The sequence below is a fragment of the Myotis daubentonii genome, chromosome 19, assembly GCF_963259705.1.
Source record: "Myotis daubentonii chromosome 19, mMyoDau2.1, whole genome shotgun sequence".
Lineage (NCBI taxonomy): Eukaryota > Metazoa > Chordata > Mammalia > Chiroptera > Vespertilionidae > Myotis > Myotis daubentonii.
Window position 1 is genome coordinate 29,492,776 of NC_081858.1, and position 16,859 is coordinate 29,509,634.

The 16,859-nt window shown below is 52.0% G+C and overlaps 1 protein-coding gene across 8 annotated transcripts in view; it reads right to left on the reverse strand.

The window, feature by feature from the left end:
* Positions 1-16,742, reverse strand: part of GOLGA3 (golgin A3) — a 32,374-nt gene extending 15,632 nt beyond the window's left edge. For 3 of the 8 annotated variants that reach the window (XM_059676771.1, XM_059676774.1, XM_059676769.1), the window contains exons 1-10: positions 15,635-16,742; positions 12,071-12,379; positions 9,751-10,029; positions 7,628-7,740; positions 5,388-6,043; positions 4,860-4,971; positions 4,276-4,582; positions 2,885-3,087; positions 1,032-1,169; positions 262-423 (exon numbers count right to left, since the gene is read on the reverse strand). In XM_059676771.1, coding sequence (XP_059532754.1) covers positions 262-423; positions 1,032-1,169; positions 2,885-3,087; positions 4,276-4,582; positions 4,860-4,971; positions 5,388-6,043; positions 7,628-7,740; positions 9,751-10,029; positions 12,071-12,203 — 2,103 coding nt within the window. In that variant the 5' untranslated portion in view covers positions 12,204-12,379; positions 15,635-16,742. Of the gene's footprint in view, positions 1-261; positions 424-1,031; positions 1,170-2,884; positions 3,088-4,275; positions 4,583-4,859; positions 4,972-5,387; positions 6,044-7,627; positions 7,741-9,750; positions 10,030-12,070; positions 12,380-15,063; positions 15,508-15,634 lie in introns of those variants that run through there. The other 5 variants (XM_059676773.1, XM_059676772.1, XM_059676776.1 and 2 more) reach the window with 3 other exon arrangements.
* Positions 16,743-16,859: the final 117 nt, after the last annotated feature.

Genomic DNA, 16,859 nt, shown 5'->3' on the forward strand with positions numbered 1-16,859 from the left:
AAGACTCAGTATGACCTCCCGCTCCAGAATTTATACTGCTCCCCTGTTCCGGTTTTAGAATATCTGCATGGACACTGTGCAGGCAGTCTTCTGTACGTAAAGGCCTGGCATACAAGAACACTCACAGAAGCACAGCTCTGATGACGGGACATTCAAATGAATTTGACAGACAGACCAGCACTAATGCTCGTGGTGAGGACAGCCACAGGAGGCCAGTGTGTGCGGCCCAGGCCCTAGGGCGAGGCCGTGGCAGGTGCTTGCCTCCTCTAGCTGCTGCTCCAGGGCTGCTGCTGAGGCTGCCATCTTCTGCAGCTGCTCTTTCTCCTCCTCGAACTCCTCTAGCCTCCTCTGCAGGTCCTCCTCCACCATCGTCTTTGCCTCTTGAATCTGCACAAAGGCAGCTTCTTGGTCCAACATGTCAGCCTGGGCCCGGAAGAGAGAATATTTTAAAAAGAAGGATAACCTGATGGCCACAGCAGACCAAGCACGAAAACCCACCACGCGGTGAGAGGCCCAGGGCCACATCCCCGTCTGTCCACGACCTGCACACGGAGGAGCCACGGGCCACTGGGGTGGAAGGCAGCTGCTCTCTCCGACTGCCGCGCGTGCTGGAGGGCTGAACAGTAGCGCAGGCTGCGTGCTCCGAGACAAGAGCACTGACCACCGCTAGGCTCTCCAATGCTCTCAGACACGCACTGTACTAAGCTCCTTCTTCTCTGCCCACGCTCTGCCAGCACCACCCTCCACGGGGTTGAGCGCTAGGACCCAGGCCACTGAGGGTCAGAGGAGAGGAGATACCACTGACCATTCAACGAGAACGTGAGGAACTGAATCCGCATGTCTCACCATGGCAGGTTGTTCAATATTTTAAAGACATACAAATGTACATATAATATTAATGTTTACGTGTACATGTGTATTTATATATTTTCTTATTCTCGACCAGTGGCTGGAAAAACAAGCCCAATCCAAAAAAACACACCACCAAAACAACCCCCACAGGCCTGGGCTGCGGGAGGCGCGGGCCTCACCTCAATGCCCTGGAGCTGCAGGGCGATGCGCTCCTTCTCCTTGATGGACCTGTGCTGGGTTTCCGTCAGCTGCTGGGACAAGGACACATTCTCAAGTTTCAGGTGCTCCAGGAGGCCCGTCTGGGTCATCTGTCCAACCTGCAACGAAAAAGTAAGAGGGGAAGTTGCTGGATTTCAAGTATAAGTCCCCGAGGCCACCAGTGTGAGGGTCTCTGCCCAGCGGTGGCCCCCGAGGGACTGCTCCCTGGATCCCACCACACAGGCCTCCCTGCCCACCCTCCTGCCAGCCACCTTGACGCCAGGGCCAGGGGTTTCTGTGCGCCTCAGAGGGGCAGGCTGGCAGCCCAGAAGCCAGTGGTCATTCCCCCAAGAATGTGGAGTTTGTGGTGAGACCTACACAGAAGTTCCCACTGAAGGGGCATCTGTGAGCCCCTAAAGTGAGGGGCCTTCAGCTGGATGCAGGTGCAGCTGGCGCTGTAGGTCTGACCCTCAGGTGAACTGACCACCTGTGACCAGGCACATTTCAGTGTCTGACTGTCCTTACATACCAGGCTGACCCAGCCGTTCCGGGGAAATAACACTGGCAATCCAGCCTAGGGTCTGACCCAGGCCATCAGTCAGGCCTCCTCTGACCACTGTCTCCTCGAGAAAAAGGAGCCCAGCTTTAAACACACTGGTGCCCAGAGGAGGGGTCGGGAAAGAGCAGTCTAGAGGACACATGGTCTGCACCTGGACCTTGGAGCACGTCACTTCCAGATCCAATAGGAACACCCCTTGGACAGGGTCTCCGTGGGAGTGCCAGAGCAAGGGAGACGCCATGTGCTGGGACCGTGTCTCGAGGCAACAACAGAATACAGACCACCCCAACTCTCCTCCCTGCTGGACAGTCCCGAGAACACGTCTATGTTCCCTGGACAAGGGGGCAATGCAGTGAACACCCTAATTAGGGAATGCTGAGCCTGGGTCCCAGGGGGATTTGACAAAAGCAGTTACATTTCTCAAACGGCCTGGATTGTTCCAGTTTTTATCTTCCAAACTCCATTTCTGACTTTTGTCATTTACATAAATCTGGCTTCTTTATTAACTTGTAAAATGATTTATTTCTAAATATATTGTAAGCAGAACCAATGCTTGTCGGTGTGGTCCTTTGGCTTAAACGTGTAATGTAAATTTAAGAAAACTTCTATTTTGTGCATGTGTAGACTTCAGTGTTTTTAAAAAGGAGAACTGGGTAGAATGAGAATTTCTCCTCCTCTATTTGAGAAATACAGCGAAATTAAAAAGAAAAAAGAAGCCTGAGACTGAAGGAGGCATCCTCATGAGCAACCCAATTAGTCCAAAGCACTGAGGTTCGCAGCCAAGTGCGTTTCCGCCACTTCCTGGCTGTTCGAGGCCTCCAGAGCAGAACTCGGGCCAGAGGGAGCGGCCAGTGAGTGTGCACCTGTGCTGGTTCCTTCCCAAAGCAAAAGGGAGGAGCACCTGGTCCTTCTCCAGCTGCGCAGAGAAGCCATGCACGCTCGGTGCGTGTCAGAAAGAATGTCACAGGAGGGCAGAGACCAGGTGGATGTGGATTTGAGATGGTTCACAGGACGGAAGGTGCCCTCACAGGGCAATGAGTCAGCAGTCAGAACCAGGAACACAGCATGTTCCAGAGAGGGACCTTCCTAGGGCCTAAAACCCCCTGGTCACAAAGATGCTTACTGTGTAGGGTGGGTGTGGGGTATGTGAGGTGTGAGCAGATTTTTAAAACATGCATCTGTGAACTCTAAAAGCAGATGTCTTTTTAATTTGGTGAAAAGCAGTGGCTCCACACGGGACATGAAGGTGAGCTGCCCAGTGCTGTGGGGCCATACCTGGATGTGGGCCATCTCGCCCTGCAGTCTGACCCGGGCCTCCTGGGCCAGGGCGAGCTGCTGCTGGTACCACTGCCTGACGCTTTGCAGCGATGCGATTTCCGCCTGGGACGTCTTCAGCCTGCTGGTGAGCGTTGTGCGCTCCAGCTGCACTTGCCGCAACTGGCTCTGCAAGGCTGTCATCTGCTGCCGGAGGTCGTGCACTGGAAGCAAGAAAGCACAGCGCTCAGAGCAGCCCACAGCAGGAGCCCGCAGCTCCTCGTGGATGTCCAGGTCCGTGTGGCTTCTCTGAAGAGCAGGGACCCAGCCCATCCGAGCCTGGGTGCTGAGCTACAGCTCCTAGGGGTACAGGGTTAGGTTCTGGCCATGACATTTTGTCAATTGGTTCTTGTCGTGCGTGTCTGTCACCCAACATGATCCATGAGCACCACGACTCATGTGGAAGGAAGCTCACCTAATACACATTTTCTCCACTAAACACATCGCAGCCTCCTCACACTTAGGAACATCACAGTGTTTCAGGTTCTTTTAAAATAGCAAGTCACATAAAAAAGTAAGAAATGCAAAAAACATGTCATTGTGCCTCATGTGAGTAGGTCTGTTCGCTGCCCAATGAGCTCTAGACAGGTTTCCTTAAGTGCCTTGCAACTCAGAATTATACGATTATTTTTGTTTTCAGAACTTTCTGGATTTTGTAAGTTTCTTGAGAGACTGTGTATCATAGAATGCCTGAAACTAGGAAAGTCTACTGTGTTGTTTCTCAGCTGGTGCATTCTAGCATCAGGATAAAGCCCTTGTGACAGCAGCCTGACCCTTTTCCTTAGATGCCATCAGCCCTAACACCTAGTGTCACACGCTGAGAGACATGGCCCTTCCCAGCAGCCCCACCACCCGCTCCCAGTTCCCAGGCAGCTGCTCTGCCAGCAGAGGCTCATCTACGCAGCCTGCACGGGAAGGTCTGACATTCGGCCGATGCCAAACTAGGCGTCCTGTGAAGCGCCCCCAGGTGCTCTATGTATGGCCTGCCGCCCAGGTTCCCTGGACTCCACTATTCCACATGTCATTCCACATGTGGATCCCACAGGGATCCAGGTAGAACCACCGCTGAACGAAAGGTAGGTTTGTACGTATTTTAAATCAGACCTGCTATTCTGTGGAACAAGCAGGCGGCTCCAGCCCCACCACAGTGGACTCTACAGGCAGAGTGGAAAGGCCAACCTCTAAGACCTAGGCACCCTAATGCAAATGCAGAAAAGTGGGCACCTTGTGTGCAAATCAGAAGGGAATACAACCCACAGCACATTCACATGACCATAGGTCGGTCCTCAGAGCAGGGTTCTGAGGTGCACCCCGCGCCAGATCAGGCCGCAGACGCCGGGCCGCACACGCACCTGTGCTGTCCTTGCTGAGCATGCTGCTCCGCATCTCCTCCACTTTGGCCAGGAGCCGCTGGTACTGCTCCTCTGCCACCTGCAGGTCGTGGTGGGAGGACGAAAGGCTGGCGTTCTTGGCCTCCAGCGTGTTCTGCAGGTCGCTCATTGCCTGCTCCAGGTCCCAGCAGGACTGCTTCAAGGTGTCCACCTCCGAACTGAGCGCGTCCTGCTTCCGCTGGCTGCTGTGGCTGTGCTCCTCCTGCGCCTGCAGCCGCGTGTTCAGGGCGGCCAGCTGCGCCTGCAGCTCCGCCTTTTCCTTAAGTGCCTGGAAAGATCGTCAAACAGCCACACTAACTGTCAGGAAATTAAGTCCCTTCCACCCTGTGCATTAAGAAGGCTGCCACACCAACCAGTGAGGCAAAGAAAGGTGTCGACAGGTGAGCTCTCCAGGAAAGTACCACGTTTTCCAAACTATCCAGGGGTCTGCCATGACAGTTACCCCAGAGAAGGCGGAACTGCAACTTATTCATAAAGACGAGTAAAACTCCACCCAACGATCAGGAAGCACGCGGCACACAACACGTTCACCAAACCCCCCTTACCTGACTAGCCTCTTGCGTTAAGGCTTCCAGCTGTCCCTCAAGTCTCATTTTTTCTTTAAGAACCTGCAACATCTCATCTTGAGTTTCAGCCACAGAACCTTCCATGGACACGCTGGAGGAAAAGGCACAAAGGATCAGGTGGTGGGAACACGAGTGATCATTACCTTTACATTTGTCCATACTCTCCAAACCTCACACACCCTTGGCTATTCTCCCCCAAAGGTTTAAAATAAACAAGTACAAAGATTCCAGTGGAGAGCTGCCAGGAAACACGCCCTCCCGCAGTCAGGCATGTTCAGCCCCACATGGCTGGAACTCCCGTATGGAGAGGTGAGCCAAGCACCTGAGCCCTTTTAGAGGCAGGTCTAAAGAAATGCTGGAAGACAGGATGTCCTAGTAGTGCAGACGATGGCAGAGCAGCTCTAATTCCATTTTTACAAAGACAGATTTAAAATGTTAAGGACTAAGGATGAGTTAAGTGTTTTGGCCACTGCACTGGTGAGCGGGCCCAGTGTGCACAGCGCCCACCTGCTGCAGATGCTGTCCGTCCGGCTCCGTGTCTCCCCATTGACCTCTGGGCCCCGGTCTCGGTGCTCGGCTGCAGCGGCCTGGAGGACATCCGTGATGGACGGGAACTGGCCCAGAGAACTGGAGGCAATCTCCTGGCCGTTGATCACATAGGATGCTTCACGCGTGCCCGCGCTGTTCACCAGAAGGCCGTGCACCCCCCGGGTGGAGACGCCGCTGTAGGAAGAGCTGTCGCTCTCATTCCCATCAGCCTCAGACATGTTGTCTCCAGGAAGGGATGAGTTCTCCAGGTCATCGGCTTCAGGACACAGGCTGACCTCAGACACCACTGACGTCATGCTGCTTCGGTTCTGCTTCAGGGAGCCCCTAGCGGAGTCCGTGGCCAGAACACTTCCACCCGAATTCCCAGCATCCGAGTCTTCAGTTCTGTAATCAGCCAGGGACCGAATTTTGCTTGATTTGGAACTTTTTTTCTCCTTAGAATGTGCTAGGTGCCTTAAGCTGCCCACCTTCGGGCCCCGAGGCACACTGGTGCGCAGGAAGGAATACTCCTTTGTCATCGCCACAGTGCTGGCCCTTGGTAAGGCTTCTGGGTTCAACATAAGCTCAGGATCCAGTGTGCTGAAAGGTCTCGTTTTAGTTGCAGGTTGGCTGGACTGAGAAGGAAAGAAAGGCGCGATGATTATGTTTGAAATTGACAACAGCATTCAAGATGTGCCACCCAGAAAGGATGCACGGACGACGTTCCCTCCCCGTGTGTGCCCCCCCCCCCCAGCCCGCTGTGCTCTGCAGCCTCACTGTCCTGTCACCAGCAACCATCCAAGCACAGCCGTCAATGACTGTGACTTCTTTACCATTAAAAACACCATCAGCAAGTCCTTCCTCCTCACCCCTCCTTTACAGCGCGTTCCTGGCTACATTCCCTTGTTTGTGCTTTTAGATAAGCTTTACATTTTCTTCGAGTTATAAAAAGCAGTCCTGTTGAGTTAGAACTACCTTACAAGTATAATTACTTCAAGGATAATGAGCTATTTCCCTCCATTTATTCGTAACTGCTTTCAAAGGAAGTTACATAGTGTTCATCTAGATTCTAAACCACTTTTCTGCCATTTTAATCTAATGCTTAGATACTTTATCTTTTCCATTATATTATCTTTTCCCATTAATATTATAATTGGTTTTATAAGGTAATTATTGTTTTAAAAAAATAATATATTTTTTATTGATTTCAGAGAGGATGGGAGAGGGAGAGATAGAAACATCAATGATGAGAGAGAGTCACTGATCGACTTGCCTCCTGCACGCCCCCCACTGGAGATCAAGCCACAACCTGGGCATGTGCCCTTGACCGAAATCAAACCTGGGACCCTCCAGTCTACAGGCCAATGCTCTATCCACTAGGGCTTGATTTTTTTTAAAAATATATTTTATTGCTTTTTTACAGAGAGGAAGGGAGAGGGATAGAGAGTTAGAAACATCAATGAGAGAGAAACATCGACCAGCTGCCTCCTACACATCTCCCACTGGGGATGTGCCCACAACCCAGGTACATGCCCTTGACCGGAATCGAACCTGGGACCCTTCAGTCCGCAGGCCGACGCTCTATCCACTGAGCCAAACTGGTTAGGGCGGGCTTGATTTTTAATACTTGTACTTTTAAACCAAATTCCTGAACCCTAATTACTTTAATAATTATATATTTTTATAAATTTATAATTTTTAGCTCATTCTCTAGAGCACGGGTGGGGAACGTCTGCCATGATATCATTTGTTCTGGCCCTGCCAAGGCATTAGGGGTGAGTTAATGAAAGGGTTGGCCAAATAGAGCGGGCTCATGTTTAAGTTGATAATTTTGTATGGCCCATGAATGTTGTTGTAAATACCCAAATGGCCCTGGGAGAAACCTGCCCTAGAGTTTCCCGAGGCATCCCCAGCACGTGGAGGCCCAGGACTGGCTGGCTGCTCAAGCACGGGCAGCAATGCTGCCCACCCAAGCGCTGGCTGTCTCTTCTTTCCAAACAGCAGATTGAAGGTTGAAATGTGCTTGTTTCAAGGGAAGAAGAACCAGAGGGGCGGGAACCGGGGCGCTGCTGGAAATTCCCCAAAGGGTGGGAACCAATGAGAGAAAGACCTTTCCAGAGAAGCACAGAGAAGTAAAGGCAGGTCCCGGAACTACGTCTGACTAATCATGGCCTGTCACGCACAAGTTCCCCATTAGTTTGCTCGAGAGCAGGACTCACGCGCTCCTGCTGGCGCTTCACCCTGTACTGCGTGAGCTGCTCCTCCAGCCGCCGCCGAGCCTGAAGTCGGACCTGCTCCTCCTTCTCCAGCGACAGCGAGGCCTCTGCTGAGCCTGGGTGGGGAAACAGCCACTGAGAAACTCAGAAAGCACAGGGCACAAAGGGCAGAACAGCAGCTTTGCTGTCATTTTAATTAATAATATGATTTAGCTTCTAAACAGTGCATGCCGTCTAGTTTGAAAGCCTACTTCCAGATTAAAAAACACACAAACGTGAGCCCTGGACTGGGCACTGGTGGCCCACTGGACCTGTCTCATAGAAGATGCTGTGGGCATGCCCAGGGCGGGGGTCCCTACAGCATCCAGAGGGTACAAGAGGACACGGGGCCCCTTAGTAACAGAAGAACTGAACTCAAATGTCGGTGCCCATGGTGGCCCTCCTGGAGCTCTAACTCTGATCTCTGAGGTTAGAGGAACCAGTAAGAGCAGTCGTGATGGAGTGACACTCAGACACGTGAGTGTATCACACCAAACGTGCTTTCTTTATGCAGTTACATCTGGAGATATAATTTTATCCACAGCTTACCTAAAGTCCTGCAATAACAAATCATGTTATACTTTTGGCCAATAACAAAATTTAAACTATCTAAACCCAAACGTTTTACTTTGGGTAATAAAGGGTGAAGAATGAGTGCAATGGTACAAGTCACAGGTTTCTGTCTCGTCAGCAGACAGGTATGTTGGACACTGAGGGAAATACGCTGATGAGAGCAGATAAATGTCCTATCTTAACCACTTCATAGACACACCACCTTCAGATGCAGAAGATAAGCAGCTCTTGTTTTAAATAACCCCTCAGACCTGAGCAATGGAATTCCAGTTACTCCACTGCAAATTCACCAACGCCATTACTCATTTGTGCACTTATCAGACGTCTGGTGCTTTTCTCAAGGCTAAGTGGTCCGGATGGCAGGAACCCAAAGGCCTGTGGCTGCAGGCAGGGAACCCAAATCTGCGAACTCCACACCAGCGACACAGCCTGAAAGTCAGGGTCATGAGCGAACACTCCCAGGAAGGGAAGCAGGTGGCCGCAGGTCGCTGCCACATGGGCCCCTGAGCTCACATCCCTCAGAGCAGGAATCCAGGCTTTTCCATGTCTCTTGGCTTAAATGTTGCCAATGAGTTTCCAGAAATTTTAAAAATATACTATGGCCTTAATAAAATAATGCCTGTGAAGAAAAAGGCAAAGAATCCAAAAGAAAAATGGGCTGAACATATCCACTGACAATTCACAGAAAGGACTGACCAAATGGCCAACAGGCCCTCCAGTCATCAGGCAAGTGCAAGGTTCACGATACAGTCACCGGGAAGCACCAGGCGCACCCACCAGACCAGTGGAAACGGAGAGGAACGTGTCTGGGTGCCAGAGGGGTGGGCGGCAGTGAGCTCTCTCGGGTCCTCATGGCGCGGCTCCAGGACCCCTCGTGATGGGAATAAGTAAACACGCCTGCTGCTTCGGACCAAGAAGCCTGCTCTTGGGAGACAGCCCTAGACGACCCGGGAGGTCACGTGGCAGTGCTGAGGGAGCAAACACGCCATAATGGGAGCAACACAGTCGCGTTTAAAAAAGCAATGACCCCAACCCTGGCTGCTTACAGAGGCCTATGTAGGGTCATGTGAGAACAGGGGTGTATGGCCCCACTGTGTGAAACTGTATGTCTGGGTATGAGAAACAAGTGTTAGACAACGGCCTAGAGGTTTCTTGGCCTCACAGGCTGCCAGTTTGTGACTTGTTCACCCCAAAACCCCCAGGGATCAGCTCAAAATCAACGTTGATTAAAATAATTCATCAAAGAAAGCTTTCAAAGTGTAACTGTTGAGACTAACTCCCCACAGGCTGCCTGCTCACCACCCAGGATGACAAAAGGCACACACAGGCCCTTTAAATCTGGACCTGGAGTCCCACCGTGAACATCGGACCATGAAGATGTGTACTCTCTCTCTGAAACGGAGCCTCCTAATAAACGCGCAGTCCTTTGTGACCAAACAGAATGCCCCTGGAGGTGGTGACTGACGGGCGCTGGGGAGGGTGGAGAGGGGGAGAAGGCGGGGTCGGATGCTTACACAGTTGCGTTTCTTGCAAAGGAAGACTGAGTCTGAGAGACTGCAAAGCTTCTTTTCTAACACTGCCCTCAGCACTAGTCCCCTGAGACTTCCTTAGGTTGTCATGGAAACCAGCCACACCTGGAGGCGCATCAGGACCCACTGGGCTCTTGGTGGGACCGAGAGCCGACGGCGGGCCTGGGAGCTGTGGCATCGGCCCATTCTGACAGGCGTCCCCCTCGCTGGGCCCGTCTGGGCTTTCTCCTTCATCCATAGCTCTGTCCACCTCGGCGCTGGCACCTGGAAGAGAGGGCATGCTGGGCCATCCGATGACAACAACCCAACCAGGTCATTTTGCAGATACGCAGCTAAAAGGACGAAGGAGAACCCAGCGACGTAGGCATGGGCAAGCTCAACACCCTACATCAGTCCACTCTGGGAGGAAAGCAGGCCCTGGTTGCGTGCATGGGCAGGGATGTGGGACAGGTTGCCCCACCATTCAGAGCCCACCACCCTCATCTGTGGAATGCCCTCACCTCACACTTGGAAGCATTTAAGTATCATTTCCTTTTCATTCAAACAAGACCAATGAGAAATCTTGTGAGTTTGTGTTAATAAGACAGCAAATGAAAACAAATGCTTAAAACATAGCTGACCGTGTTTCTGCTAGGGGTTGGGAACCGCAGTGCTAATCAGAGCCACAGCCTCACAGTCATTTCAAAGTATATGTTCATCCACCAAAATGAGAATCTAAAGCAAGCGGTGGATTCGCTGCTCAGAATGGTTTCGGCAAAGTTGAGCCCCAAACCTGTGCTTCTGCTCAAGGAACACCTGTGAAGGCAGGAGCCCAGGTTCATCCAAAGATGACAGTACACCCACATGTCAAGCTCAGTTCCTCCCACAGACACTTGTTACACATGAACGTAAACCCATTTCCTTACTCAAAGGAAAACAGGAAGGGACTTCCTACAATTAAACGACTGTAGTCTTTCCCTGCCCCTTATACTGCTGGGCCAGCCAGAGGGAATTCAAGAACCAATGTGGCGTATGGAGGAAGGGAGGGGCCTATGACATAGCCTTTGGCCCAAGTAAATTTAAAATGGGTTTCTGTCACTTAAAATGTGAGTCCCAACTAATACAGCTACTTACAGCCATGCCTCCCTAAGAGCAAAACCAGAATATAAACAGATGCCTCAGACAAAAAGCAGAGTGAGGGGACCCATCCACGGCAAGGCCCTAACACCAACAGACTGGTGTCTGCGCCCTCAGAAGACCCCGTCAGCTTCACTGTGTGTATGTGGGGGGTGGGGGGTCCTACATTTCAGATACAAGTCAAGCAGGTTAATACCACTTTCTGATGAGTTCACAGATCTGGGAGTCTCAAAAACTTTACTGTTTATATAACAAAGTAATCACTGAGCATCATATTGTATTTTTGAACATATCTAGAAGTGAGAAGGCCCAATAAATAACTTTGTTTCCAAACACAGGCCTCATTATGGACAAACAGCAGTGACAACGTTGCTTTCCCACCTGCTTATGCTTGTTTTATGTGGGCCACTTCCGCCAGCCCCCACGACGACCCTGAGAGGCAGGTTCCACTCCTCTTCCCTTCGCACAAGAAGACAGTGAGGCCGAGATCCATTACGGACCCTCCAGAGGGCCTGCTGCACTTCGTGGTGGATCCAAGGGCCGGCTCCCCGCGTACCCCCCTGCGGGATCCTCGGTCTTGGGCCCACGCTGTCACCAGCCTCACTCAGCACTTAGAAGCAGTAACCAGCAGAGCCATTTTAGGGCTCGAACATGGTTTTCAAGAACCATAGTGCAATTTCTGCTACTAAAGCAGTACTCTATAATTTTCAAGCACACACTGCACTGAGCATCCTGAGAATGGGGTATAAAGACTCAGTGAATCATTCACCCCTGTACTTCTGATGAACAAATAACCCACCAGCTAACATGCAAATGTGGTCACATAATCCTTAGATCACTACTGGACTGTTCTGCATCCGTTAGTAAAATTCTGGCAGCCAACCAAACAAAAAGGTAGAACACTAGGTCGGGAATAATGATGTGTGAGAAAGACCCACAGAAACTTTAAGAGAAGTCACTGCAGCCCCTCCTTGCTGGGGCAGAAAGCGGGGCAGTTTCTGTTCGGTTTAACAAGCATGGTACTTGATTTAGAGATGGCATCAACTAAGAAAGACACTCATCTGATACTAAAAACACGTTTTAAAGGAAAAGTTCATTATCGTCTTAAACACCACAGTCTTCCTCTAAAACACAAGCTGATCCACATCTTCTGTTTAAAGGCAGTGTCAGCAGCACACAGGTGACTTACGCTGGGCTTCATCCCACTGGTCAGGTGGCGCCGGAGGGCCCAGGGGCTGCGGGAGGGGTTCAGGACCGGCTGAGGTGCCACTGCGGGATCCATCTTCCAAGACGCCACCCTGCACGGCCGACACTCCATCCATGGTCAGGACGACTCAGACTGGGCTGACACTCGGGAGCTGCACGGGCGCTGCTGCCAGGCTTGGCTCTGCCATCACCAACAGTCAGGATCCCCGGGGAAGGACGGCACTAGGTTTTCCATTTTCAAGAGATGTAACGTCTTATGTACGACTTGAAATCAAACCAAGTAATACGATACCTAAGAGGAGGGAAAACAGGAATAAAATATTATGAAACCTCATTGTCAGATTTGAAGTAACAATTCCAAGATTCACATTTGCTTCCTAATTTGCATCTGTGTAAGAAACACACAAATTTATTCATTCAACAAAAATCCTGAGTGCCTACAATATCCTAGGTTTTGAGAATAACATGCTGAACCAGCCACACCCGGGCCTGCTGCTGAAGGCGCTTACTGTCATTACTGGTGCTGGCCAAAGACCGTCTGCCAGGACAGAGAAGAGCCATCAATGGCTCTGTAATTACCACAGGTGGCTACTGAGCTGGGGGGTGGGGTTTGAGGAACTGAGTTTTCACTTATTAATTTTATTTACTACTTATTGCCTATAAATTTAACTAATTTGGTGTAAGTAGCCGCATGTGGCCAAGTACTGCTGTGTAGGACACAAGCCTAAGCGCTCAGAGGACTCCCCCTGCAGACCTGGCGTGAAGGTGCCAAGGCCACTGCTGAGACCCAGCTGTGGGAACGGGTCACTGTCCTGTGTGGGGAAGCACGGGGTCAAGGACGCGGAAAGGCAGCCACTGTGGAACGGGCACAGAGAGAACATCTCACAGGAGGAGACCAGCATCGTTTAGCCCATCCTGTGAGGCTAAACTTAAGAGAACAAACTTTGCCCAGTTTGGCAACTGGTTATCGCTTGTAAAGTGGCTGAGGATACTCTTTTGTTTCCTTGTTAATCCCGAGGATATTTTCCCCCATTTATTTTTAGAGAGAATGAAAGGAAGGGAGGAAGGAGGACTGAGAGAGAAAAACATTGACTGGCCCCCTCCCACAGATGCCCCTACAGGGGCCGGGAATCGAACCCGAAACCCCCCGGTATGAGGGCTGATGCTCCAACCACTGAACTAGGACATGGCTGAGGATATCATTGCCGAGTTTCCTTGTCAACAGATAAGGTGTTAGTTGTTACTCATTCTGCGAGAACGTTGGCATTTACTTCCTTTAAAATATGTTTTAGCCCTGGCTGGTTTGGCTCAGTGGATAGAGTGTCAGCCTGTGGACTGAAGGGTCCCAGGTCCGATTCTGGTCAAGGGCACAGGCCGGGGTTGTGGGCTCGATCCCCAGTAGGGAGCATGCAAGAGGCAGCCGAACAATGATTCTCTCTCATCACTGATGTTTCTCTCTCCCTCTCTGAAATAAAATAAATTAAATATGTTTCATATTATCCTATGCACTGTTTTGTGTTTCACATGTTTCAGGGCAAAAGAGATTTCTCTCCAGCTTACAAATCCCAGACACTGGGATGAGTCAGGCAGTGGTCCTCACAAGGACAGCTGACACAGGTTGCCTGCTTCTCCAGGGGCATTGACTCTGAAAATCTTCTTACCCTGTCCTGTGAACAGGCACCCCCGGGGCTTGGCACCACCTGCTCTATCCATGCAGAGCCACTAGTGATGGGAGTACAGAGACCAATACACAGAGCGAGTCCTAGGAAGCCTCCTGGACAGGCTCCGGCAGAATGCACAGGCTCCGGCACAGCCCCACCACCTCGGCTGTGAGAGCATGGGCACATTGCTCACCACTCTCACCAGTGAGAGGGAGAGGAAAATAACACAACATTTTGCCAGGATGAAATGCAATAAGGCACAGGGTCTGTCCCATGCCCTCAAAAATGGCTATGATCATTAGTGTTATTTCCTTTCAATTGTTGCTTGTCCAGATTGATAGGTACAAACCAACTGAATATATTCTCACTTAAAGTATATTGCTACTTATGGCAACCAGCCAAAAAAGGGGGGCCGCTTTGAATCTAAGTGATGTCATGGTTTTTATTTCCTTTTCTCACTATTCAAGATAGAAAGAGCTCTCGTTCCTGTAAAGGGTTATGTTTATAATATTAAAGGAATAATTTTAAAAAACTTTTATGGAGAGAGAGAGAGAGAGAAACATTGATCAGTTGCCTCCTGCACACACCAGGACGGGGGATCTCATGTGCAATCCAATTCAGCCCAGCTGGTGTGGCTCAGTGAGTGCGGGTCAGTCCCCAGTGTGGGGTGTACAGGAGGCAGCCCTCTGATGATTCTCTCATCACTGATGTTTCTCTCTCTTTCTCTCCCTTCCTCTCTGAAATGAATAAAAATATTTTTTAGAAAACAATATGCAATCCAGGGATGTGCCCTGTCCTGGAATCGAACCCGCAACTTCCAGTGTACAAGAGGACACTCCGACCAACTTAGCCACCTCAACAAGGCGACAACTCAGAATTTTAAAAAAAATCCATGAGTCACCTGCATATGGCTTACAATGTCCCAGTGGCTTCAATCACACGGACCATAAAATCCGAGTCTCGAGTCATAAACTGCGGGGCTGCACCCTACCCGGCCCTCCTCCCAGGGCCTTGTCCTCTCTCTTGACGCCTCCGCACCTTCTCCACCTGAGGACTCCAAACGGCCTCCTCCCTCGGTCCGCACCTTGCTGCTCACTCTGCCTGGAGCGCTCTCACTCCACAACTTTGCAAGAGTTTCCCGTCTAGAGACGCTGGCTCACAGGTCACCTCCCCCCGCCGGCCTCCCAGACGCCCCCAGGCACCAGCCGATGCTCTCCGCCACCACCTCACCGACCTCACCGACCGTCCCTGACCCTCCAAGACAACGTGGGCTCGGCGAGGGCAGGAACAGGGTCGGCACGCGACTGACACTCACCGAACACCTGTGGACCGAGGCTGAGCTGTCCACCTGCTCCACTGGGGACAACGCCCGGCCCACCTCGCTCTGGACAGTCTCCCCGCCCCGGGAAACGAGATGGAATCCAGGTGGAGGGAGGGGCCGAGAGACACACGGATTCTTGACACCCGGCCTCCCACTAACCACGCGACACCATGTGACGCCTGTCATCCTGGCGGCCCGTCGGCACCAGGGCCCAAGCGCCGCCCGAGGTCCCTGCGCGGCGCCCACAGCAACTGCGGACACCTTTGCCCCAAATCACGCCCCGTCACGCGCAGACAGCGTTCCGAGGGCCTGAGCGAAGGGCCATCCACGAAGCCAGCTGCCCCGACACCTGCACCAGCCGCTCCCGTGCCCCCGGGCTACAAACGGTGCGGAGAGGGGCTGGCACGGGGCGTCGCCACCTCGAGAGGAGATGCGGCCCGCCCTCGGGGTCCGCCCAGGCCCCGCCGCCCCTCGCCCGTCCTCCGCCCCGACCACACCGTGACGCATGGAAGCCCCGCGCCCTCCCCGGCGGAGTCCCGGCCTGGAAGCTTTCCGCGACCCTCACCCCGGCGCTGAGGAACCACAGCGGCAACCCGGCCCGGCTGCTCAAGCGGAGACGTGGCCGCGCCAGAGGCGGGGTCGGGCGCGGCGACAGCTTCGGCCCCCCCGGAAACAGCCCGTGCACGCTGCCTTCGTTCCGGAGAACAACCTCTTCTCGTCAGCAGCCGCTTCTCCGGCTGCAGGGCCGGCATCGAGCCCACTCACAAGCGGCCCGAAGCGGATTTCAGAATATGAGTTTGCGGCTCTTCCCCGCATAGAGACGCAGCGTCCCGACTTGCGGGACCAACTCCGACCGGAAGCAGGGTGACTGAGCTTCCGGTGGAAGTGGCGTGTCCAAAGCTTTGGCCCCGCCCAACTGTCAGACTGTGGGCGTGGTCACCCTCCCCGGCAGGGCCCACTGGGGGCGTGGCTAGCAAAGGCGGAGGCACGACCGCGGGCTCCTAGATTCCCCAAACCTCCCAGCGCGCCAACAAAATGAATCCTGCTTCAGAGCCTAGCAACGTTTTACTTTAAACAACACACCATTGTTGGCAAATGGCAGGTTAGGAGGTTTTTTATTTGCCCATGGATATCAAATTGTTCCCGCACTCTTTATTAAAGAGACAGTCCTTCCTCCACTCACTTGCTTTGACACATTTGTCAAAAACCTGTTGGCTGCTTGTGTGGGTGTTTCCGGGGTCTCTGCTCTGTTCTGGGATCTCCGAGCCTATCACAGGAGCTTTGCAGAGAGCTGTAATAACCGGAAGTGTATTCTGTCCTTTCCCCTCATTGTTCTAGCTATTCTGGGACTCATGCCCATCATATAAATTTTAGAATAAACTTGTCTGTGTATACAAGTCCTTCCTGGGATTTTGATAGGAATTAGAACAAAACTATAGATCAACTTGGGAAGAACTGGTCTCTTTACTATGCTGAGTCTTCCAGTCCATGAACATGGTATGCCTCTCTATATTAGGTCTCCTTCGTTTTAAGCATGATATACCAAAAGCACTTACCTCTGCTGCAAAGTGCACACACTTGCAACAAAGACATAACATAGCCTGTGGCTTCAGTGTGAATCACTAGGCTATGGCTCCTTCAGGTTGAGGGATCCAAGAAACCCTGTGCCTTTGGGGAGCTCAGACCTGGGCCTGAGGGCCAGCTTGGGGGAATCTCCTTACTAGTAAGTAGTAACTAGTGAAGTCTACAGCCACCGGTGCCTGTGATGGTAAGGGGCACATCCTAACTAA